Genomic DNA, 26,428 nt, shown 5'->3' on the forward strand with positions numbered 1-26,428 from the left:
TTTGTTCCTTTTTATTCCTAAGAGTTTTCCATTGTATAGATATACCATATTTTTTATCCATTTACCTCTTGATGTTATTTGGGTTATTTCTACCAAGTTTGGTGTTTTTAATTTAATTTTTATTTTTATTTTTTTTTATTTTTATTTTATTTATTTTTTTTAATATTTTTTTCTTTAAGATTTTATTTATTTGTCAGAGAGAGCGAGCGAGAGCGAGCACAAGCAGACAGAGTGGAAGGCAGAGTCAGAGGGAGAAGCAGGCTCCCTGCAGAGCAAGGAGCCCGATGTGGGACTCGATCCCAGGACGCTGGGATCACGACCTGAGCCGAAGGCAGCTGCTTAACCAACTGAGCCACCCAGGCGTCCCTAATTTTTATTTTTTTTAAAGTTTTTATTTATTTGAGAGGCAGTGAGAGAGAGCATGAGAGGGGAGAAGGTCAGAGGGAGAAGCAGACTCCCCATGGAGCTGGGAGCCGATGTGGGACTCGATTCAGGGACTCTGGGATCATGACCTGAGCCAAAGGCAGTTGCTTAACCAACTGAGCCACTCAGGTGCCTGGTATTTGGGTTATTTCTACTTTTGTGAATAATGCTACCATGAATATTCGTATATAAGACACTCGTTTGTAAAGCAAGTGCCATAATGGGGCATAAATGGCTAAAGGGATTTTTTTTTTCTTTTGATCAGAAATATTGTTCCCTTACACAGGAATTGGGATAATGAGTTATTTTAAAATTTGTGCTAGGAAAGTGTTAAGTAAAAGCTTAGCAGAGGAGATAACTTTCTTCCTTTTTAAAAGAACTTGAAGACCACAAAATACAAAGGATACATAAGTCTTTTCTAATCATATATTCTCCAATTTTTTGTCTTTTAGTGTCCTTGAAATGGAAAAGTGCCTGGTATTAGCTGAAAAAGGCAGTGTAAAGGACAAGGATAATGAGGTAGAGCTGTTGACTGCTGGGAAAAAATTCCGTATCTTAGCAACCATGAACCCTGGGGGCGACTTTGGGAAAAAAGAGGTAAAATTGTGTTCCTGAAGCATAATTTTTTTCCAGTTTTGACCTAAGCTCACTGGCAGCTAGAAATATAATATGTAAAAATGCATTTGGAACTTTATATTGGGTAAAAACTAAAAACTAGAAAGATATTTTAGAATTATTACAAAGTTGAGAGATTCTGACATTATTTCCTTATGTTAATATCTCACTGTGTGTGCCTGAAATTTCATTGTTTCATTGTTTGCCCAGCTCTTCATGTATGTTACCATAACAAATTCTCACAAGAACTCTTTGTGAAAGTTATTTTCCTACTTTCATGGGTGAGAAAGTTGAAACTGAAATTTAATCCTAAACTCTGTTTCTGGAGTCTCTTAAACATGACTATGGCTTTGACTGTTTTAAAGTGACAAAAATGTTGCAGCCAGGAGCCTCTTCTGGTTTTGCAGGTGGGCCATCTCTGTTCTTTCCAGGGGTTATGTGGGTTACCCTCAGACTATTAGTAAAGGAAAAGGTGGAGAGCAGCCTTCTGTTCAGAGGGTGGTTTTGGGATCCAACCAGGATCCAATACTCTGAACACCATGGCTTTCAGGCTTGCGAAGCTTCTCAGTAGAGAAGTCTATGTTGTGTGTGGGATCCTGGCCTGTTAGGAAAATGGTGATGTGGTGATAGGTCAAGGATGATGAGAAGAAACAGAGGTTGTGAATGAAAGTAATTCAAATTCTTGGTAACTTGGTGGATCCCTGAAATGCGACATGGTGCATGGTGTTTTGGGCTTGATTTTCCTCTGTAGCATAAAAAGAAAGATTATAACTATACTTCTTGAAATGTTTTGAAAAGAAGAAATAAATACATCATAGCTTCTAACATAATGTGAAAACTGATTCTTTGGCAAGTGAGAATAACATAGAAAGATCTAATTTCAAGGTTGTGTATGTTAAGGTTAGCTTAAGTTGTTAAGATAGTTTAAGTTTTTCTTAGAAAAAGATTGCCAACTTTTATAAAACTAAGGGAAGGTTCTTTTTTGTTTTTGCCTGCCTAGCAGGCAGAGTGAAGTAGGATGCCAAAGACGAGTGGCACTGTTTATCTAGGATGGCAGCAAGGATCCCTCACACATTTGCTGGGTCTTAACTGAGCTGCTCCTGAGTATAGGCATTACTGCTAGTCCTGCTGCCATAGGCCAAGGAAAGCAATAATAAGCTAATAGTTACGTGCATGTTTGGCATTGTATATGCTTGTTAATAGGGGTTTATTGACCTGGGGTAGAATAAAAAGGATAAGAGGAATCCATTTGCAGGGCAAAGGCCATAAAGACTGGAAGGACTAACAGTTCTTTGTTATATAAGAGGTAAAATATATGCCTCCTTAATAATTTCACTGTCCCCTTTTGAGCCATATAAAAGATGTTTTCCTTTCTACTTCAGACAGTTCTCCCCTGTGGGACAATAGCTTTTACTTTCTTTAAAGCACTGGTTATATAACTGAAGGTAAAGGAAAGGCCTTTGCTTAGGGGAAGTATTCAGTTTGGGGGGTTACCCACTGGGGCCGGATTTCAACTTATACCACCTATTCTATGAGACCTTGAAGTTCTGTACTCTGCCTATAAAGAAAGTGATAGGAATACTGTCTGGGAGGCGGTGGTGGAGATTAATGAGATGGCCTGTGGAAGGAGCCAGGATAAAGTAGGTATTCAGTTAAATTGTAGTAAAGGTAATAAAGGAAGCATCTAGTGTTTGTTAGATTCACCAGCTAATACTCTTTCAAGGGATTTGTTTTCTAGTTTTCCTCCTAGGTATTACATTCAAATGGAAATTTTTTTTCTTATAGCTGTCTCCTGCCTTAAGAAACCGGTTTACGGAAATATGGTGCCCACAAAGCACAAATCATGAAGATTTAATTCAGATTATCAGACATAATCTTCGTCCAGGATTATCTCTTGGCAGAGTAGATCATAAAGGTAAGAGCTTTCATGTGGTAAATGTAATACCCAAACTTCTGAAGCTAATCGAAAATAGAAATCATGTCTTAGAAAATAGGAATAGGTCTAAGATTTCATTTAATCAAAATCAGAAATAATACTGAAATACTTTAAAAATCTATATTAAAGTTTTTTTTTTTTTAAGATTTTATTTATTTATTTGACAGATAGAGATCACAAGTAGGTAGAGAGGCAGGCAGAGAGGAGGAAGGAGGCTCCCCGCTGAGCAGAGAGCCCAATGAAGGGCTCGATCCCAGAACCCCGGGATCATGACCTGAGCCGAAGGCAGAGGCTTTAACCCACTGAGCCACCCAGGTGCCCCTATATTAAAGTTTTATTTATTAATTTAAAAAATTTATCTTTGGGGCGCCTGGGTGGCTCAGTGGGTTAAAGCCTCTGCCTTCGGCTCGGGTCATGATCCCAGGGTCCTGGGATCGAGCCCCACATCAGGCTCTCTGCTCGGCAGGGGGCCTGCTTCCTCCTCTCTGCCTGCCTCTCTGCCTACTTGTGATCTTTGTCTGTCAAATAAATAAAATCTAAAAAAAAAAAAAAAAAATTTATCTTTGAGAGAATGCAAGTGCAGTGGGGGTAGGGTCAGAGGGAGATAGGGAGAGAAAATCCTGAAGCATACTCCCTGCTGAGTGCAGAGCCTGACAAAGGGCTTGATCTCATGACCCTGGGATCATGACCCCACCCAAAATCAAGAGTCCCATACTCAACAGACTGAGTCACACAGGCTTCTCTGTCATCAATTAATTCATTATTAACTTTATTTAAAAATATTCTGGGTGGCTATCCCCTCCCCCCCGCTTGCTCTCTATGAAAAGAATTTTTTATTTTTTTAATTTTTTTTTTATTTTTTAAAGATTTATTTATTTATTTGACAGAGAGAGATCACAAGTAGGCAGAGAGGCAGGCAGAGAGAGAGAGGAGGAAGCAGGCTCCCCGCTGAGCAGAGAGCCCGATGCGGGACTCGATCCCAGGACCCTGAGATCATGACCTGAGCCGAAGGCAGCGGCTTAACCCACTGAGCCACCCAGGCGCCCTGAAAAGAATTTTTTAAATGTTCTTTTCATTATAAGCGTTTTCAAACTTAAGGAAATAGAAGAATAGTATTAAGAAACTTCTGTATACCTAAAACCTAAATTTAGCAATTTTTAAGGTATCTAGTAAGGGTCAAAACATTGTATGGTTCTTTTATTGAGCTAGATTGCTTTGATGTATACATGCATCTTTTTTTTTTTTTTTGGTTGAGGTATAATCAACATCATATTAGTTTCAGATGTATAACATGATTCAGTATTTGTATCTATTGTGAAATGATCACAGTAAGTCTAGTTAACATTCATCGTGCTGGATGTATATATATATGTATGTACATATATATATATATTTTAAAGATTTTATTCATTTATTTGACAGAGATCACAAGTAGGCAGAGAGGCAGACGGTGCGGGGGGGCGGGAAGTAGGCTCCCTGCTGAGCAGAGAGCCTAATGCGGGGCTCGACCCTGGGATCGAGCAGCCTGAGCCGAGGGCAGAGCCGAGGGCAGAGGATTTAACCCACTGAGCCACCCAGGCGCCCCATGATGTATATATATTTATCTTACACGTTGAAGAGCTAAATTTAGAACCCAGCTTTGGTTTCAAGTTCTGAATCATTTTCTCTCTTTTTAAATCTCTCTTTCTTAAAGAACATATAAAAGGATATTTGCTTCTTTCAGTTCCAAACTCACCTGAAGGACTTACAGAAATAAAGTTTGCTGGGCTTCCTACCTAGAGTTTCAGATTCAGTCAGTCTGGGATGGGGCTTGGGAATTTATCTTTCTAATAAGTTCTTGGGTGATGCCAGTAAGGTTAATCCAAGGCCCACACTCAGAACTTCTTACTTACTTGGTTGTGTGCTGTTTGCAGTGCTGCACGTGGTATGAGTATTCCAGGTAAAGGAGAAGAGGGCAGGTCACTAAGAACGCATGGTTTGTCTTTTGGCTCTGCATTGGGACTGAATTCCCCTGGGATGTAGCCTCTGTATCTCCTTTTGGCTGCATACTTTTAGAAGTTGTTTGGATTGTAAAAGAATGGTAGAGATTGCAGCTGCCATTACATTGCCACGTTGGCTCCATCAGCAGTGGTCTTCAGGCTTAATGGTTTCTCTGCAGGGCAGTTGGCACTGCGGCCCCTAGGACTTAACTCTGAGCCTCCCTGCTTGTCCTTAGGGAGCCTGTTTACTGTAAGCTTTGTAAAGCTTACATGGCAGCAACCTCTTTGGGGAAGCAATAGATAGTGAGGGAGAAGTGGCTTAATTTTTATCATCTGGAAATGGATCAGGTTGGCAGAGCATAAAAATGTTCTTAAAAATAGGAAACTAGATAAAGCTTTTATTTCCGAATTTTCTTTATAAAGATACGTAAGATTTAATGAATCTAATATTTCAACTAATTATGAATTCTAAATTGAATTCTGATCCTATTCAGAATACTTAAGGTATAATCACTGTATTGTCTTAATCAAAATATAAACACCTTTGAGTTCTACCTTACTCTAAGAATTTTTGTTCACAAACCTCTATAGTAGTTTTATCCATATATCTATAGTATGAACAAAAAGAAAGGATTCCAGGAAATCGATGTTTTTTGTTTTTTGTTTTTGTTTTAGGTAATGACCTCTGAAGGACATGTAGGCTTTTTTTTTTTTTTAAGATTTTTTTTAAAAAAGATTTTATTAATTTATTTGACAGAGAGAGAGATCACAAGTAGGCAGAGAGGCAGGCAGAGAGAGAGGGGAAGCAGGCTCCCTGCCGAGCAGAGAGCCTGATGTGGGACTGGCATCCCTGTAATTTACTTTTTAATAAATACTATTCATTTGGGGCACCTGGGTGGCTCAGTCCGTTAAGCAGCTGCCTTCAGCTCAGGTCATGATCCCAGGGTCCTGGGATCTAGTTCCCGCATTGGGCTCCTTGCTCTGCGGGAAGCCTGCTTCTCCCTCTCCCACTTCCCCTGCTTGTGTTCGCTCTCTCACTGTCTCTCTCTAAGAAATAAAAATCTTGGGGCACCTGGGGGGCCCAGTGGGTTAAAGCCTGTGCCTTCGGCTCAGGTCATGATCCCAGCGTCCTGGGATCGAGCCCTGCATCAGGCTCTCTGCTCAGCGGGGAGCCTGCCTCCTTTCCTCTCTCTGCCTGCCTCTCTGCCTACTTGTGATCTCTGTCTGTCAAATAAATAAATAGAATCATAAAAAAAAAAAAGAAAGAAAGAAAAATCTTAAGAATAAGTAAATAAATAAATACAAACAATTTTATCTTTATTTATTTATTTTTAAGTATTCTCTATACCCTACATGGAGCTCAAACTCAAAACTCTGAGATCGAGAGTCACATGCTCTACCAACTGAGCCAGCCAGGCACCTCAGTCATTTTACGTATTAGTATTTATTATTACATTTATAACATGGATTCCTGTTTTCTGTTACCTTTTAATATTTGTTATAAACAATGTATGAACCCATCCACTTTACCTCATTATTTTCTAATAATCAAGATTTAATTATCCTCTAACAGTAGAAAAGTTGTCCTTTAAGTCCTTGTTTTACTTCAAAATTATTCCACCCTGAAATGTCCATCCAAGTACTCATGTTTAATGTTTAGTTGCTGAAACAGCATTTAATTGCTTTCCTCATTGTCACTGGATTTTTCCCCTTGAGTTACCATTTTAAGTTCTTTCTAAAGATTTGTGGGTTTTTTCATAATTAGTTTATTTCTTCTGACTAGATAGTTTCTTCTAAGTAATTTGCAGTAGAGCCTTGAAGGCTCTTGCTGAATGGTCCACTTTATATTATAGCAGTGCTGATTTCTCCCTGTCGTATTTAAAAAACAAAACAAAAACAATGTTCTTTCATACTCATACTTCTTAGATAAGTGTTTATTGTTGATTTTAGGAGTTATATAAAGTGTTTTATTAAACTTAAATTGACATTAATCTCTATTACTTAAGAAGTATTTTGTTTCCAAATATTTTACAATATGAAATTGTGATAGTTAGACTGGTCCTTTAACTTAAATCATGAAACAAAATTTATGAATCCTCTGATTTGTTGAATTCTGATGGATGGATGCATTGATTTAATAAAACAAAAAACCTGAACTAAGTGCCACTGAAACAGCACCTGGATGTCTCAGTCGGTTAAGCATCTGCGTTCAGCTCAGATCATGATCCTAGTGACCTGGTCATGATCCCAGTGTCCTGGGATCAAGTTCTATGTTGGGCTTCCTGCTCCATGGGGAGTCTGCTTCTCCCTCTCCTTCTGCCCCTCTCCCTGCTCATGCTCTCTCCCTCTCTCCTTTTTTTGCTCTCTTCCTCTCTCAAATAAAGAAAGAAAGAAAATCTTTTTTAAAATGCCACTGAAAATATGGCATCCTTATTCCTGTGAATCAGTTTAAAAAATGATAAAATTTATATATTTTCTAAAATCATTGTGTCTTGACTTCACAATTCTATCCGAAGATGAAACAAATGAATATTCTTTTGAGCAGTTTTCAGGATTGCTTCTTAGGCTGTAATTCTCAAAGTGGTTTTTCTTTTTTGGTAAGTGTGGAATGCTATTCATGAATCTCTTGGGAATGTAATAAAAGCAATGGAACCCTCTCTTTAGAAAAAGCGGTAATGGACTTTCACAAAAATTTGCATATAATCTTATGGAGCACAGAACTCTCTTAGGGCATCTCTGGGTCCCATGTTACAAAACCCTCTTGGGAGTGTTCAATACAGCTACTTCTAAGCAACTGCCTTTGTGTCCTTATGTCTTAGGGGCTGACATAGCGGAGGTGATGTTGGATTTCATTGATTGGCTTACCCACCAGGAATTTGGCCGAAGATGTGTGGTCAGTGTCAGAGATATCCTGTCCTGGGTTAACTTCATGAACACAATGGGGGAGGAAGCTGCTTTGAAAAGGCCAGAGACCATCTCCACTGTGACATCATTTGTCCATGCTGCATGCCTGGTGTACATAGATGGAATAGGTTCAGGTATGTTGTCTGTTAGCTGGTGTGGGGACAAGGGGGTTAGGGTAGAGGGGAGTATGAAATGGAGCAAACCCAGACCTCCAACCTCTGACCCAGATACTTTAAAAAAATCACTTACTGGGGCGCCTGGGTGGCTCAGTGGGTTAAAGCCTCTGCCTTCGGCTCAGGTCATGATCCCAGAGTCCTGGGATCGAGCCCCACATCGGGCTCTCTGCTCAGCAGGGAGCCTGCTTCCTCCTCTCTCTGCCTGCCTCTCTGCCTACTTGTGATCTCTATCTGTCAAGTAAATAAATAAACAAAATCTTAAAAAAAAAATCACTTACTGTAACATTTCTGAGACCAAGAATGGATTTTATTTTCTTTCTACTCTTTTTGAGAGATGACTGTTATAAAAGATAGGCTGCAACTTCTCATTGCTTATAGGCTAGGGACTTGGTAAACATGAAGTGGTTATTACGAGTAAAAAGAAGACTGTTGGAAATGCCCTTGCTCCTGAAGGAGTGGATAATTCTTTTTTTTTAAATTATTGTTATTAACATACAGTGTATTATTTGCTCCAGGGGTAGACTCACAGGTCTGTGAATTGTCCTTTCACAGCACTCTCCATAGCACATACCGTCCCCAGTGTCCACAACCCAACCCTTGGACTGGATAATTGTTACCATGAATGGTCATTTATAGTTATTGCCTGAATCCTTTAGTTTGTTTGTTTTTTAAGTTACTGTAAGCTCATAATATTCAGTATTTAAGTTCTGTTTTTTTTTTAGCAGTGAAGATTAGAGATATAAACCAATATAATCAGCAGTACCACATTAATTCATCCTACGTCCAGGCTGATTCATCCTGGAGTGCGTGGGTGCTTTACTGAATTAGCTGCTGCCAATCTGTCAATTGTGGGGATCCAGACTTTTGCCTTCGGACTATCTACAGTAGCGATTGCATTTTGGGTTAACTTCAGCAAGAACCTCATTTCCCCTGGAAACCACCCAAGCGCTCCTGATGAGCAGTTGGGAAGCTTGGTGTCATGTCGTGCTGTTGTTTGATGTACCGATTCTCTGTCTTTTAGGGGCAACTTCCTCAGGGTTTGGTACGGCTCTCTTGGCTCGCAAAGAATGTCTGAAATTCCTACTCAAGAAACTTTGCAAGATAGTGCGACTTACTGAGTGTCAAAAAAACGAATTGAAGATTTATGACCGACTCAAGGCCAAAGAATTTACTGGAATAGATAACCTTTGGGGAATTCATCCATTTTTTATACCAAGGGGTAAGAATGATTTTTAAATAAATGAAGATTCTACTCTTGTAGATCATAGGTACTTGACTTTTACTGTGACTTTTAATGTATCCTATGCATGATTATTTTTAAACTATCTGAATTAGAATTTGACTTGGTATAACCAACTATAATTTCATAAATAATTAAAAACAGATAACCGACATAAAAATAGGGGAAAGTACAGTCTTTAATCTGTGAATAAATTGTCTTTAAAAAATGCATTTATTTTTAATTTGGTGCTCAGAACAAGAGCTTTCCTATAGTGGTAATTCAACCCATAATGTATCAACTATAGATCCTCATCACTGCTTACCAAAATAGTTTTGTGAGCCCTTGTGGGCAGGAATTGTGTCCCTATCTTCCTGTTCCTGACACCTGAGATGTTTCCTAGCAGCCAAAGGCATTCAGAAAATGTCTGATGATTGAGTGAATGGATGAATGAGTGAATGATTAAATGGAAAACTCACGTGGGTTTCAGTTGGAATCCTTGCTCTCTTTCTTACTAGATTGCTCTTACCAAATATTTAAATGAGGTAGATTAGAGATCTTAGAAGGCACTAGTAATTTTTCAGATTATTGCTTCTGGAGCAGGGTCGTCTTTTTCTTTTCCTTTCCTCCCACCCTACATTAATAATTGTCGAATGCCTGAAACGCTTAGAGGAACAGTGGCAGTGACTGAGGGTTCAGTGGTGAACAAAACCAGCCTAGATTCCTGGCCAAACGGAGTATCACCCTTTTCCCTCTCTCTCTTCAGTAGTACTCTTCATCCCCGATGGTACATTCAATGATCTAATTTCCCTAAGTCATCATCATAATATTCAGGACTCTCGTGTAGGAGCTATATGTTAGTGACCTGGGACAGAGGTGATCCTTGCTTCTGCTTCCACAGCTGAGGTAATTGATGTTAATCCTAGCCCTCCAAACTGGTATACGAAAAGTTTCTTCCAGGAGACGCAGTGACACAAATGTTAAGCCCTATAAAACTATTATTAGTCTGCAGTTCAGCTAGATTATGGGTTAAAGATGCATCCTGAATTTTCTTGGAGGCCTAAAAACCTTGGATGAAATTACTTCTGTGGAAACACACACTGTGGCCTACACACTGAACTTACACTTGACTCTTAAACAGATAGGGCACGTGGGTGGCTTAGTGGGTTAAGTCTCTTCCTTTGGCTCAGGCCATGATCTCAGGGTTCTGGAATCGAGTTCAGCATCGGGCTCTCTGCTCAGCAGTGAGCCTGCTTCCCCCCGCCCGCCCACCTGTCTCTCTGCCTTCTTGTGCTCTCTCTCTCTCTGTCAAATAAATAAATAAAATCTTAAAAAGAATACACTTACTTGTAAAGGTAAATTGTGCAAGTACATGTAGTAATTCCAGGTGTAGGTTGTAAAAGGAGGAACATGTGCTTGCAGTTAGACCTATGTAAGTGAGTATATACTTAGGTATAAGCGCTGGAGAGACCTGAGTAGTAGGCACAGTTGAATAACGTATGCTGCTGGCTATTCCTTCAAAGGATTTTATAACCTGAAAGTGGGGAAATGTTGAAACAGGGCTGAGCATTTTCACTATACATGGTGGTTCGCTCACTGAAAGTCTGTTTGTTAGATTCTTAAAATCTTGGCATTGACATGTAAGTGTGATTTGGTTGACGTCCAGCTAATATGTGGCTTTTCTTTTCTCTGCTTAAGGACCTGTCCTTCACAGGAATAATGTTGCCGACTATGCACTCAGTGCAGGCACCACAGCTATGAATGCCCAGAGGCTCTTAAGAGCTACGAAACTGAACAAACCCATTCTTCTGGAGGGCTCCCCTGGTGTGGGCAAGACAAGTTTGGTGGGAGCATTAGCAAAGGCTTCAGGCAACATCCTTGTTCGAATCAACTTGTCAGAGCAGACGGTAAGCTTAGTCATCCTGCAGCTGATGAGGATGAGTATAGGGAGTAATGTTTGTATCTGTTTATAGAGTTTCTTAATCAGAAATAATTAGGACATTTTCAGAATCCCAAACATTTCATGGTGATAAAGACTACAGCAACATGACCTTCCAAACTAAGTCTCCTTTTAGATTTATTTATAACTGATGTCTGTAATATTATTCTCTCGATGCTTTAATTTCATTGTCTTTTGAGAGATAATTGCCCAATTCAGTATTTATTATAACAGAGCCTTCTTTATTTTTGTCCTTTCTAAAAATGTAATAGAAATAAGATCTCCTTTAAATACTCTCACAGGACAAGAGGTGACAAATAAGACTCTCCAGTAGTGGGGTCTGGGAGCAGGGCCTGGGCATTGCTACTGGTCTTTGTTTTATTTTTATTTGTGTTTTTTTTTTTTTTTTTTAAAGATTTTATTTATTTGACAGAGAGAGATCACAAGTAGGCAGAGAGGCAGGCAGAGAGAGAGAGAGGAGGAAGCAGGCTCCCTGCTGAGCAGAGAGCCCGATGTGGGACTCGATCCCAGGACCCTGAGATCATGACCTGAGCCGAAGGCAGCGGCTTAGCCCACTGAGCCACCCAGGCACCCCTATTTGTTTTGTTTTGTGTAAAGCTCACTAATTAATTTCCAAGCATAGCGACAGTTAAGAACTGATCTAGAGCTCCAGCTCCAATCAACTAGACGCCATTGCCCATAACTTGCAGTGTTGTGGTGAGAAGGTCCTTGGAGGCATGTCTGGGCTCCTGGTAAAGAGCGCTAGGATTGATTAGTTCTGTCTTGGAATAAAAAGGAAAAGCGGCATAAGGCCCAAGAATTTATCATGTTAGATTTAGGGTCTTGGGATCTAGTTAATTCTTTTATATAATATTGACTTTTCCTCCTTTCTGCCTCCTCTCAAAGGACATCACAGACCTGTTTGGAGCAGATCTACCTGTTGAAGGAGGCAAGGGAGGAGAGTTTGCCTGGCGAGATGGTCCGTTGCTGGCGGCTCTGAAGGCAGGCCATTGGGTTGTGTTGGATGAGGTGAGAGAACTATCTGTCATGCCAAGCATAGGGTCACAATGGGAAAAGCAGTCATACTTTTATATTGCTAGGGCATACCTTACTTTTCATATAATTAGGTCATGCTGTTTTGCTAGTACAGACAAATTTCTAACGAAGAAAAGTCCTCCACGGTTCCTTTGAAGAATAAGAAAAGTCACTTGTCAGAAAGCATATCTAGAAACCCTTGTATATACAAGCCACTAACACCTGCTGTTATAAGCCAGCATCCAGAGAAAAACTGTCCTCTTCACTGGTTTATTCTTTGGTGTCTGGCTGGCTTTGTATTTTGTATTTATTTCATGGGTTTTTTACAGTGTCAACCACATGTTTTTTTTTTTGTTTTTTTTTTTTTTTTTTAAGATTTTTATTTATTTTATTTGACAGAGAGAGAGATCACAAGTAGGCAGAGAGGCAGGCAGAGACAGAGGGGGAAGCAGGCTCCCTGCTGAGCAGAGAGCCCGATGCGGGGCTCGATCCCAGGACTCTGAGATCATGACCTGAGCCGAAGGCAGCGGCTTAATCCACTGAGCCACCCAGGCGCCCCTCAACCACATGTTTTATAAGAGCAACAGAGAGACTGCAGGAAGTTATCTTAAGAGACATTAAAAAAAAAATGGTGAGAAAATGGTCAGTGTTACATGTGCCTTATGGGTAAGTTATTGGCTGGAAGAACAGAGCCGCTCATGATACCTGGGATAAATGCTGAAACTTAGTGACCAGCAGGCAGCTGGAGATATGGAAAGGTGATGTACAGAAATAAAAAATTTAGGGGCGCCTGGGTGGCTCAGTGGGTTAAGCCGCTGCCTTCGGCTCAGGTCATGATCTCAGAGTCCTGGGATCGAGTCCCGCATCGGGCTCTCTGCTCGGCGGAGAGCCTGCTTCCCTCTCTCTCTCTCTGGCTGCCTCTCTGTCTACTTGTGATTTCTCTCTGTCAAATTAATAAATAAAATCTTTAAAAAAAAAAAAAAAATTTAAAGCTATGGGCAATGGCGTCTAGTCATATGCCTTATTAATCCAGGAAAAGGCTGGGAAGTAGTGGTGAAGTTTAAATGATTGGTGTGACCAGAATGTTGTGGATAGAACTTTTAAGACTGGCCCCAGCGGCTCTCCAAGATTCAGATGTCTTTGGGTCTGAAGTTGGAGGCCAGGCTATGGGGTTACTTTTCAGCTGAGCTTCTTCCTACTTCTCATAGTAGGAGAGTGGTGAGTCCCATCTCCCTGATTTTTGGAAAAAGATGCCTGGTAGTATTATATTCTTTAGCCAGGGGGAAAAATGCTCAGTTTTAAAGCTTAAGGCCTCAGACCATAGTCCTGTTGGGTGGAAATGCATCCAGGTGACCCAAGACATTCTTTTTTTTTTTTTTTTAATTATTTATTTGACAGACAGAGATCACAAGTAGGCAGAGAGGCAGGCAGAGAGAGAGAGGAGGAAGCAGGCTCACCGCTGAGCAGAGAGCCCGATGCGGGGCTCAATCCCAGGACCCTGGGATCATGACCTGAGCCGAAGGCAGAGGCTTTAACCCACTGAGCCACCCAGGTGCCCCGACCCAAGACATTCTTAACTAAGTCACATTAAGAGTAGCTTTTAGAGTTTTACATGTTTGGGAATATTCCGTGGATTTTGTGCTTTGTAGTGTTCATGTAAACATGACACTGGAAATTCTGATAGAATCTGGGGTTTTTTTTTGTCCCTTTGCATTTTATTGATTTCTCATTTTCCTAATTGAATTTCCTATGTTACCTTAAAACTACCATACTTTGCATCCCTGAGCTGTAAACTCTGCATCTGAAGACCTCCATTCAGCTCTTTTCATTTTTGGCACAGAAACTCCTTGTATTTGTTCTTGTTCACAAAAATGTTGGTGAACGTTAGCCATGTCTATCTACTTTATGTAGTTTATATCATGACTTTGAAACCCATTCAGAGATTTCATTCAGTATTTTAACTGGAGAAGATAATTTAAGTATATAAAGAGCAGTCTTCATCTTTAAAGATCTCACAGTGCAAAAATGAGATCTGTGTACTGGCAAGTTTTTTTTGGTAAGCTGGGATGTACAAGTCTGTATAGGTGAATACAATGGATGTCCAACTCTTGATTTTGGCTCAGGTCATGATCTTGCAGTTGTGGGATGGAGCCCCATGGCAGGCTCTGTGTGCAGCAGGGTGTCTGCTGGAGATTCTCTTTCCCCTGCCTTTCCCTCCCCCCACTTTGTCTCTCTTTCTCTCAAAAAATGAATAAATCTTAAAAAATGGAATGTTATCAGTACTGTTTGAGCTTCTTCCTCCTGAAGACAATACTATTCTGGTTTTATACATTTTTTTTTATAGTTATATAGCATATGTAATAAATATATATACTTTGTTCAAATAGCTCAACCTGGCTTCTCAGTCTGTATTGGAAGGACTCAATGCTTGTTTTGACCACAGAGGAGAAATCTATGTTCCTGAGTTGGGAATGAGTTTTCAAGTACAGCATGAAAAGACGAAGATTTTTGGGTGTCAAAATCCTTTTAGACAAGGAGGTGGGAGGAAAGGCTTGCCAAGGTCTTTCCTTAACAGATTCACTCAGGTAAGATTTGCTGTTGCCATGGAGACCGAAGGTGGAGTGTTGGGGCTGATAGGGCTGAGGCACATACCTATGAAGATGCTCACTGTGAGAATGAGAGAGCATCGATTTAATGATCTGTTTCTCAATTCCATGTCTCTGTATGGTGAATATTAATGTGACTGATTCCCATCATCACTTCTCTTCAGGTATGTGTCCCTTTGTCTCCAGTCCTGGAAAACCGGTGTGTTATCAGTTAGTGGAGGGTAAGATAACCACCCCTCCAGGAATTCCATTACCATCCTCAGGAGCAAGGCCAGTTTTTTACCTTTCCAGGTGTCTACGTGATCTATTAAAATACTGAAAATTTTTTTATGATGAAAATAATGCATTTTAGTTAAAGTAAGAAGGAAAAGAAAACTACCAGAAGAATAAAAAATCAAGTATTCTCCATACCAGAGTCAATCATTATTAACATTTGATGTCTTTCTTACTGTCTTTATTCTCGTTTGCAGAGGTTGGAGAGTGTGTATGTGTATCTATACACATATGCTTACTTGTTTTAATATTTATTTGTCAAAATTTGACTAGGATTTGGAAATGGCTCTGGATGTTGGCTTTCTTTGATGTCCCTTTTCATAATTCACTGAGTATCTTTTCAGAATAATTTATTATGAGGAATTTCAAACATACTGAAAAGTTGAAAGTTGAGATTTTGAAGTAACTGCTCCTATGCCTTACCATCTAGTTTTGAGCACATAATATACATAGGAAATTTAAAAAGACAGAAATGCTTAAAAATAAAAACAAATACACTTAAGTTGTATGTTATCTTTTTTTCTTTAATTCATTAGAGTGGAGCTAACAACAAAACCTCTGTTGCCCTGTATTTCAAATATTTTACAGGATTCTGTATCCTAAAAATGTAAGAAAAGAGATTTCTCTAACAATTTTTATGTATATCTAAACTGAGGTACTGTTACTTTGGTGTTAAATAACAATTTTACTTTGTAATTGGTAGTTCTTCCTGGTATTCAGTAAAGAAAAGCAATAGTATTTCTTCATGTTCTTTATGGATTCTGTAGGTCTTTGTGGATCCCCTTACAGTAATTGACATGGAGTTCATTGCTAGTACTCTGTTTCCAGCCATTGACAAAAATATTGTTAAGAAGATGGTTGCTTTCAACAACCGAGTAAGTACCTACTTGTATTAATTGTTTTTTATTTTCTTTTTTTCTTTTTTTTTTTTTTTAAGATTTTATTTATTTATTTGACAGAGAGAAATCACAAGTAGGCAGAGAGGCAGGCAGAGAGAGAGAGAGGAGGAAGCAGGCTCCCTGCTGAGCAGAGAGCCCGATGCGGGACTCGATCCCAGGACCCTGAGATCATGACCTGAGCCGAAGGCAGCGGCTTAACCCACTGAGCCACCCAGGCGCCCTATTGTTTTTTATTTTCATGCTGTAATAGAACCATCATTTTTTCATTGTGGGACACTATCAAATTTATCAGTCTCTCTAAAATAAATCACATTGAATTGTAGATGTTTCTGCTGGAAAAAAAATACTCATTTGAGGATTATGGTTATTAAGATCTTATCAGTGTTAATGCCTACAAGAGTATTCCTGGTTTAGATGTCTGGGTTGGTAAAAAGAGACTTGGTATCAAACCTAATTTCTGTTTCAGATTATGTATGCATTTGTAGTACATTGATAGTACTTAATGCAGTGTGCTTAGCAATGGGACATGTTTCCCAATAATGGTGTTTTCTTTTTAGATTGATCATGAAGTGACTATTGAGAAGAAATGGGGGCAAAAAGGAGGACCCTGGGAATTCAACCTTCGGGACCTTTTCCGCTGGTGTCAGTTGATGCTAGTTGACCAGTCCCCTGGGTGTTATGATCCTGGTCAGCATGTGTTTTTGGTCTATGGTGAGAGAATGAGAACTAAGGAAGACAAAGAAAAGGTGAGTTTCATACTTGTTCTTTGTGTTTCTTTCCATCTGTAAGTTGATTTCTTCCTAAGGGAGAGAAAGGGCATACTCACTAATTAACACTAAACTCACTAAAGCTGCTTAGAAATTAGAAGTTAAGGAAAGAGCTCTTTCCGTCAGTCTTTTCCCAGCGGCGGCAGCAATGGATTATGCAGACAGGGCCAAGATGAAACCTTGAGACCTTCGTGGCAAGAAGGAGGAGCTGCTTAAACTGCTGGAAGAGCTGAGGTGAAGCCATCCCAGCTGCACATTGCCAGAGGGACCTGTGGCATGGCTTCCAAGCTCTCCAAGGTCCAAGTTGTTGGCGGATCCATTGCCAGTGTTCTCACAGTCATCAACCAGAAAGAGAACTAAGGCAGGAAATTCTACAAAGGTAAGAAGTGCAAGCCCCTGGGTCTGCGGCCCAAGAAGACATGCGTCACGTGCTGCTGGCTGAACTAGCACGAGGAAGAGCTGAAGACCGAGAAGCAGCTGCAGAAGGAGCAGCTCTACCCACTGAGGAAGTACATGGTCGAAGCTTGAGCACTGGTGTCAATAAAACACAAACTGGGGGAAAAATGTTAAGGAAGGAAACTGAAGGTTCACCTACCTCAGTGTCTCAAAGTGCAGAGTAATTTGCTTCAGAGTACATACTTCATTTATCCATCTGAATCCCTTTACTGCAAACCTCCTTTAAACAGTATTGCCCCCCAGTAATAAAGAACTAGGTCTTTAGCCTCTTTCAAGGTGCAAAGGGGAGAAACAGGAGGAGACAAGTGATACTCAGTAGAGGGGGTCAGTTTTCCATTTTTTAAAGAAACTTTGAGTTACAAAGTCTTTAATCTACAAAGTGTAAGTAGGTACACAAAAGAATATTCTGTATCTGAATGGAAATAAAAATACCTCTTTGTAAACAGAAAATAACACTAGAATTCCTAGCTTAATAAACTAATAATGTGTTCGTTTTGTTTTGTGGTATTTAAAGTCCAGTCTCAGAATATTCACAGTAGCTACAGGCAGGAGGCACTGTCCTGACCTCTTAACCAATGAGGACTCAATCACCTATAGTGAGTGGTAGAGCCAGCACTCCAGCCTAGAACTTTGCTTTCATATCCCAGTTGCAGCCAAATGTTGACTCATTCATTACGTACAAGTGCCTTTAGTCATTGTATTAGGACAAAATATTCATCTAGGTTTTTTTCTTATTTTTTAATTTTATTCATTTATTTTTAAAGGTTTTATTTATTTATTTGACAGACAGAGATCACAAGCAGGCAGAGAGGCAGGCAGAGAGAGAGGAGGGAGCAGGCTCCCCGCTAAGTTGAGAGCCTGATGCGGGGCTCTATCCCAGGACCCTGGGATCATGACCTGAGACAAAGGCAGAGGCTTTAATCCACCGAGCCACCCAGGCGCCCCTCACCTAGTTTTTTAAAATATAATTTCATTATATATAATTCATATACCATCAACTAGTAATTTTATTTTCTTCATCTGCTTACTACTTATACTGTATTCATTGTGGCCAGATGCTGGCTAATTATTGGGTATTTGATGTTAGTCAGATGGAATGTCAGTGTAAGGTATGGAAGGTTTTCTTCGTTTCTCTATGTTAATTATTGAATTCACACAGACACACATACAAAGTGAGGGAAAATAGTAATAGGAGAAGTGCCTATCAAGGCTGGAAGAGTTTGAGTAAATTGAATCTGTCTTTATAAAACTAAACCAACTACACTGTGAAAGTATTTATAATTTTAGTTCTGGTAGACTGTCAGGGAGTGGAGAGTATAATATGCTTTGGAGTACAAATGTAAGATCATCAAACGCCTGGTCACAAAAGTATGTGACAGGAACACTTTTCTCCTGTGCTGCTTTTTGACTCCTCATCAAGGTTTGGTACTGATAATGATTTTATCTTTATTACTTTTTTCCTGATATTTCTCAAACTCATTAATTTTTTTAGTTGAGGTATAATTGGCATTCAACATATTATTTTCAGGTGAACACAATGATTCATATTTGTATACATTGTGAAATGACCACTGCAGTAAGTCTAACACACATTACCTTACATAGTACCAAAGACTTTTTTTTAAAAGATTTTATTTATTTATTTGACAGACAGAAATCACAAGTAGGCAGAGAGGCAGGCAGAGAGTGAAGAGGGAAGCAGGCTTGCTACTGAGCAGAGAGCCCAATGCGGGGCTCGATCCGAGGACCCTGGGATCATGACCTGAGCCGAAGGCAGAGGCTTTAATCCACTGAGCCACCCAGGGGCCCCGAGACTTTTTCTTTTGATGGCAACTTTAAAATCTGTTTTCATAGCAATTTTGAAATAATGCAATACAGTATTATTGACTATAGTCACCATGCCATACATTCTATTCCTAGAACTTAAAAATAATAATATTTTTATCTTCTGACTAAAGTCCATTGTACAGTGATTAATATGAGTATTACTGCTTTGTTAGAAACATGCAACTTGGTATACATATTCTGGGTGGCTGGAATTTTTTGTGCTGCTCTGGGCTAAATTAGTGTATTTTATACATCCTTAGCTTTTCTCCCTGCCCCAACTCCTCTTAAAAAGTAATCCAGAAAAGAAGTAGGGCTAATGGCAAGTTTTCTAATTGTGTTTCTAATAAGGAAGGGATAACTGAATATAAATAATCAGATAACTGGCATTGGTCGTCATTCTAGTTATTTATATATATAGTTATTTATATAACTTAGGCTAAAATGGTGTTTTCGAGTGAGACTGGCTTGGATTTATTTATTCATTTATTTATTTATTTATTTGAAGATTTTTTAATTTATTTATTTGACAGATCACAAGTAGGCAGAGAGGCAGGCAGAGAGAGAGAGGAGGAAGCAGGCTCTCCGCGGAGCAGAGAGCCCGATATGGGGCTCGATCCCAGGACCCTGGGATCATAACCTGAGCCGAAGGCAGAGGCTTTAACCCACTGAGCCACCCAGGTGCCCCAAGACTGGCTTGGATTTAAAAATCACTTACTAACCATTAGTAAATCCTTATAACTCTCCTGAATTCTATTTTCCATATCTATAAAGTGGAAATGATACCTATTTTGCAAGGCTGTAAGAATCAGAATAATCTGTTAAAGCATGTCTACAATGTTTGGCACATAGTAGATGCTCACGAAATTGTCAGTGTTCTTTATAATCTTCAGGCTACTAGTCTCTTCTGCCTTTTTAGGTGATATCTTGGATGATGAAAGCAGATTGATTTTTTCATCTGTAGATTTGCCATAATATCCGTGACTTTAATTTATGATACATTCTCAACTGGAATCTCAAATAGTTTATTAGATGACTGTTCTTTGCTTGGGTTCCAGTTTGCTTTCATCCTCAAGATTTAGTTTAATATAATCTGTAAGAGGAAGTTTATAAGAGAAAATTCAAAAGGATAAGGAAATTGTGACTAGTGTTCACTCAGAGTGTTCTGACTCTTGTTATTGTGTATGTTATCTAGAAGGTTTGGCTAGAATTTGGTGGAATGGTTTGCACTTTAATTGTATTGTCTTCACTTAGGTCATTGCTGTATTCAAGGATGTGTTTAATTCAAGTACCAACCCATACATGGGAACCAGACTATTTCATATTACTCCCTATGATGTTCAGGTGAGGCATGTAGGAATATTTTCTATTTTACATTTTCCTTTGATTTCCTCTGTTCCCACAACTAGACACACTTGTGAAATCTCACTGGCATGTCTTTTTCAGCTGGGCTACTCAGTCCTTTCCCGTGGCAGTTACGTTCCTCTCCTGTCCCGCCGTCCCCTATCACTTCTGCACCAGTCGTTACGGTCTCTGGAATCTATTATGAAGTGTGTGCAGATGAGCTGGATGGTCATCCTTGTGGGGCCAGCCTCTGTGGGCAAGAGTAGCCTGGTCCAGCTTCTGGCACACCTTACTGGTCACACATTAAAGATCATGGCTATGAACAGTGCAATGGACACTACAGAGCTTCTGGGTGGATTTGAGCAGGTAAACGGTCTGTCTTCACTTTTTTTTTTTTTTTTTTTTTTAAAGATTTTATTTATTTATTTGTCAGAGAGAGAGCGAGAGCGAGCATAGGCAGACAGAGTGGAAGGCAGAGTCAGAGGGAGAGGGAGAAGCAGGCTCCCCGCGGAGCAAGGAGCCCGATGTGGGACTCGATCCCAGGACGCTGGGATCATGGCCTGAGCCGAAGGCAGCTGCTTAACCAACTGAGCCACCCAGGCGTCCCTGTCTTCACTTTTTTGGGCAAAACACATATAATGCTGTGGTCTGACTGATGGTCTTTTGTGTTGGTGACTACAAGTAGTTTTTTGTTTTTTGTTTTTTGCTTCTTAATTTAAAAGAGTATTCTTTTGACTCTGGCCAGTGGCTATAATGAGTTTGTGCTCTGGAAATTTCAGGTTGATCTTACGCGGCCGTGGAGGCAGCTGCTAGAAAAGGTGGAGGGCACTGTAAGGGCACTGTTAAGAGACAGCCTCCTTATCAGTGCTGATGATGCAGAAGTAGTGCTACGAGCCTGGAGTCACTTCGTTCTGACCTATAAGCCCAAGTGTCTTGGAGATGGTGGTAAAGGTATCACAATGGAGATTGTCAACAAGCTGGAAGCAGTATTATTGCTCATGCAGCGACTCAACAATAAAATCAACTCCTACTCTAAGGCAGGTGTGTGTGTTTGGATGTGTGTATCAGATATGTAGGTAGCATTGTCCATATATAGGTAGTAATATATTTGTAAGGTAATATCTGTAATTTTTTTTACCAATGTGTAATATATATATAACTCCTATATCTCAATGGAAAAATTACAAGCAAACCCATTAAAAACTGGGCAGAGGGTCTAAACAGACATTTTTCTGAAGACCTATAGATAGTCAACAGGTACGTGAAAAGATGCTCATAATAATTGAGGGAAATAGAAATCAAAACTGGAGAAAGAGATCACCTCACACCTATTAGAATGGCTATTATCAAATAAGAAATAACAAGTGTTCACTGGGCAGAGGGTCTAAACAGACATTTTTCTGAAGACCTATAGATAGCCAACAGGTACGTGAAAAGATGCTCATAATAATTGAGGGAAATAGAAATCAAAACTGGAGAAAGAGATCACCTCACACCTATTAGAATGGCTATTATCAAATAAGAAATAACAAGTGTTCACAAGCATGTGGAGAAAAGGGAACCCTTGTGCACTACTTGTGAAAAAGTAAATTTGTATAGCCACAATGGAAAACAGTACAGAAGTTCCTCAAAAAACTAAAAATGGGGGCACCTGGATGGCTCAGTGGGTTAAGGCCTCTGCCTTTGGCCCAGGTCATGATCTCAGGGTCCTGGGATCAAGCCCCGCGTTGGGCTCTCTGCTCAGTGCAGAGCCTTCTTCCTTTTCTCTCTCGCTGCCTGCCTCTCTGCCTATCTGTGATCTTTGTCTGTCAAATAAATAAATAAAATCTTAAAAAAAAAAACAAAACTAAAAATGGAACTACATATGATCCAGCAATTCCACTTCAGGGTATTTAGCCTAAGAAAATGAAAACACTAACTTGAAAAGATATATATATATATATATATTTTGGATATTAGCCCCTTATCGGATATATGACTTGCAAATATTTTCTTCCATTCAGTAGATTACCCTTTCATTTTGTTGATGGTTCCCTTGTTGTTCCAAAACATTTTAGTTTGATATAGTCCTACTTGTTTATTTTTGTTTTTGGTGTCATATTTAAAAAGATCATCACCAAGGCCTGTGTCAAGGAACTCACCACTTACATTTTCTTCTAGGAGTTTTATGGTCTCAGGTCTTTATTCAAGTGTTTAATCAATTTTGAATTTTTGTATGTAGTATAGGACAAATGGTACAGTTTTATTCTCTTGTATGTGGCTACCTAATTCCCCCAGAACTGTTTTAATTGAAGAGATTTTCCTTTCCTCATTGTGTATTCTTGGTTCCCTTGTAAATTAATTGACCATATATGTGTGGGTTTATTTCTGGGCTCTCTTTTCCGTTTCACTGATGGATGTGTCTGTTCTGATGCCAGTATCATGCTGTCTTAATTACCTTAGCTTTGAAATATGGTTTGAAATAAGGGAACCCAATGCCTCCAGCTTTGTTCTTTGTTTTAAGATTGCCCTGGCTATTTGGGTCTTCTGTGGTTCCATACAAATTTTAGCCTTATTTGTTCTATTTTGGTGAAAAATACACTGGAATTTTGATAGGGATTATATTTAATCTGTATATTGCTTTGGATAGTATGGACATTTTAACAATATTCGTCCAGCCCATGAACAGGGGATATCTATCCATTTATTTATGTCTTCATCAGTTTCTTAATGGCTTAGAGTTTCCAACATGATCTTTCACCTCCTTGGTTAAATTTATTCCTAGGTACTTTTTTTTATGTGAGTGTAAATGTGATTGTTTCAGTTGCACTTTCTGATAGTTTATTATTAGTGTATAGAAACACAATGGTTTTTTGTATATTGGTGTTGTATCCTGCAACTTCACTCAATGTATTTATTCTGTCTGTGTGTGTGTGTGTGTGTGTGTGTGTGTGTGTGTGTGTGTAGGGTTTTCTGTAGGTAGTATTATGTCATTTGCAGATAGTGACAATTTTCCTTTCCAGTTCGGTTGCCTCTTATTTTTCTCTCCTAATTACTCTGGCCTGGAGTTCCATTATTGTCTTGAATAAAATGGTGAGAGTAGACATTCTTGTCCTGTTCCTGATCTCAGAGAAAATGCTTTCAGGTTTTCATTGTTAAGTAATGATGTTATCTGTAAGCTTGCCATATATAGCTTTTATTATGTTGATGCATATTCCGTCTATACCCACTTTTATATTAAGAGATTTTTTAAATCATGAATGGATGTTGAATTTTGTCAAGTGCTTTTTCTGCATCTACTGAAATAATCATATGATTTTTATCTTTCATTTTGTTAATGTGTGGTATCACATTGATTTGCAGATAGAGAACCATTCTTACATCCCTAGAATTAATCCCACTTGATCATAGTGTATGTTCTTTTTGCTTTGTTGTTGAATTTAGTTTGCTGATTGTTTTGTTGAGAATTTTTGGATCTATATTTATCAGTATTTATTAATGCCCAATTTATCAGCATTTATTAATGCCTCATGCCCAATATGAGGCTTGAACTCATGACCCTCAGATCAAGAATTGCATACTCTAGGGACACCTAGGTGGCTCAGTGGGTTAAGCCTCTGTCTTCGGCTCAGGTCATGATCTCAGGGTCCTGGGATCAAGCCCTGCATTGGGCTATCTGCACAGCAGGGAGCCTGCTCCCCCCACCCCCCACCTGACTCTCTGCCTGCTTGTGATCTCTCTCTGTCAAATAAATAAATAAAATCTTAAAAAAAAAAAAAAAGAATTGCATACTCTACCAACTGAGCCAGCCAGGCTGAAATTTTCTTGCGGCATCCTTGTCTAGTTTTGGTATCAGGGTAATGCTGACTTTATAAAGTGAGTTTGGAAAAGTTCCCTTTTCTTCTTCTTCTTCTTTTTTTTTTTTTTAAATTGGTGGAAGTGTTTTGAGAGGGGTGCCTGGGTGGCTGGATGGCTCAGTTGGTTAAACGTCTGCCTTTGGCTTAGTTCATGATCTCAGGGTCTGGGATCAAGCCCTGCATCAGGCTCCCTGCTCAGCAGAGAGTCTGCTTTTCCCTCTCTCTCTGACCCTTTTCTCTGCTCATGCTCTCTGCCTCAAAAAAAAAAAAAAAAAAAAAAAAAAAAGAGAGAAAGAAAGAAAAGAAAAGAGAAAAAAGGAGTTGTTAAAGAAAGATGGATAATTATTCTTTTTGAATGTTTGGTAGAATTTATCAACTTTATCTCCTTTCTGGGTGACACTGATTTATTTATTTATTTTCATTTTTAATTTTTTTAAACATAAAATGTAAATGTATTTTTCTTTCAGGGGTACAGTCTATGATTCTAGTCCCATGGGATCGGAACTCAAGCTCCGAGGCATCTCTGGGTAGTAACTATAAAAATTAGGGCCCGATGGGGCGCCTGGGTGGCTCAGTGGGTTAAACCCTCTGCCTTCAGCTCAGGTCGTGATTCCAGGGTCCTGGGATCGAGCTTTGCGTTGGGCTCTGCTCAGCGGGGAGCCTGCTTCCTCCTCTCTCTCTGCCTGCTTCTCTGCCTACTTGTGATCTCTGTCAAATAAACAAATAAAATCTTTAAAAAAAAAAATTAGGGCCCGAGATTTATGTAAAAGACTTTCTGGGATGTACTGGTGCTTCTGAGATCCACAGAGGAAGAGCACAAAGATGACACCTGCCAATCTTCTTCCCTGGAGAGTGTTCCAGCAGGCTCTAGGATGTATATGTTATATTAGATGCCTGCTCTTGAGGGTGTGTCTTTAATGCAAGTGCAATTGGTTGCCTCTGAGCTGGGCCCTGGGGTGGAGTCTTGAGTGTGTGAGCCCTTTCTCTGATTAGTCTTGTGCTCCTGGATGCAAGCCCTGTTGTTTTTAGAAGATAGATGTTTTGAAGGCTTGCCTTTCAGGCACGTGTTTTAAAAGTTGGGATTCCTGGGGCACCTGGGTGGCTCAGTTGTTAGGTCTGCCTTTGGCTCGGGTTATAATCCCAGGGTCCTGGGATCAAGCCCCACATCGGCTCCTTGCTTAGTGGGAAGTGTGCTTCTCCCTCTCCCCCTGCTTGTGTTCCCTCTCTCACTATGTCTCTCTTTGTCCGATGTCTCGCTGTGTCTCTCTCTGTCAAATAAGTAAGTAAAAATCTTAAAAAAAAAAAAAAAAAAAAAGTTGGGATTTCTATTGTGTGGTTCAAACCATTTGCTCCATAGTGAAAAGTTCCAGGTTTTCAGGTCCTTCCCAGTTGTGGGTCACAGCATGCTGGTGGGGGTTTATGGTGAGATTATTTCTCAGCCTTTCCTACCTGCTTCAGTGTAGCAGGTAGTTTTTTGTTTTGTTTTGTTTTGTTTTTCCCCCTCCATTTGCCTGGTATGTAGTTGTTACTCAACCAGACCTCAGGGTTTTCTTAGAGGAAGTTGTCCCATATGTAGCTGTCGATTCAGTGTGTGCATGGGGGTAGGGTGAGTTCAGGATCTTTCTACACTGCCGTGTTGAACCAGATCATTTTGATCTTTTCAAGCTTAATTTCAAGCTTTTTAAGGTCACTTCAGAGTAACCTTTACTTTAGGGCTAGGTTAACCCCACTTTTTTTTTTTTTTTTTTTAATTTTATTTATTTATTTGACAGAGAGAGATCACAGGTAGGTAGAGAGGCTGGCAGAGAGAGAGAGGGAAGCAGGCTCCCTGCTGAGCAGAGAGCCCGACGTGGGACTCAATCCAAGGACTCTGAGATCATGACCTGAGCCGAAAGCAGCGGCTTAACCCACTGAGCCACCCAGGCGCCCCCCCCCACTTTTTTTTTTTTTTAAATAAAGATTTTATTTATATATTTGACAGTGCACAAGCAGGGAAAGTAGCAGACAGAGGGAGAGGGAGAAGCAGGCTCCCCACGAGCAGGGAGCCTGATATAGGGCTCCATCCCAGGACTCTGGGATCATGACCCAAACTGAAGGCAGATGCTTAACTGACTGAGCCACCCAGGCACCCTGAGATTAACCTCACTATTTAGGCATCTCTGCCGAATGGCCTGTGTATTCAGTGGCATCTTTTCAG

General features: G+C 39.8%; 1 protein-coding gene and 1 pseudogene across 2 annotated transcripts in view; both read left to right on the top strand.

Moving 5' to 3' along the window:
• Positions 1 to 26,428, top strand: part of MDN1 (midasin AAA ATPase 1) — a 172,411-nt gene that overhangs the window by 76,417 nt on the left and 69,566 nt on the right. For both annotated transcript variants that reach the window (XM_059177084.1, XM_059177085.1), the window contains exons 32-43: positions 876 to 1,020; positions 2,824 to 2,953; positions 7,773 to 7,991; positions 9,055 to 9,252; positions 10,951 to 11,159; positions 12,098 to 12,220; positions 14,614 to 14,811; positions 15,873 to 15,980; positions 16,562 to 16,750; positions 20,306 to 20,395; positions 20,498 to 20,761; positions 21,175 to 21,436. In XM_059177084.1, the coding sequence (XP_059033067.1) occupies positions 876 to 1,020; positions 2,824 to 2,953; positions 7,773 to 7,991; positions 9,055 to 9,252; positions 10,951 to 11,159; positions 12,098 to 12,220; positions 14,614 to 14,811; positions 15,873 to 15,980; positions 16,562 to 16,750; positions 20,306 to 20,395; positions 20,498 to 20,761; positions 21,175 to 21,436 (2,135 nt within the window). The remainder of the gene's footprint in view (positions 1 to 875; positions 1,021 to 2,823; positions 2,954 to 7,772; positions 7,992 to 9,054; positions 9,253 to 10,950; positions 11,160 to 12,097; positions 12,221 to 14,613; positions 14,812 to 15,872; positions 15,981 to 16,561; positions 16,751 to 20,305; positions 20,396 to 20,497; positions 20,762 to 21,174; positions 21,437 to 26,428) is intronic.
• Positions 16,838 to 17,542, top strand: LOC131833603 (large ribosomal subunit protein uL29-like; annotated as a pseudogene).

Source organism: Mustela lutreola, chromosome 6 (genome assembly GCF_030435805.1).
Source record: "Mustela lutreola isolate mMusLut2 chromosome 6, mMusLut2.pri, whole genome shotgun sequence".
Classification (NCBI taxonomy): Eukaryota; Metazoa; Chordata; class Mammalia; order Carnivora; family Mustelidae; genus Mustela; species Mustela lutreola.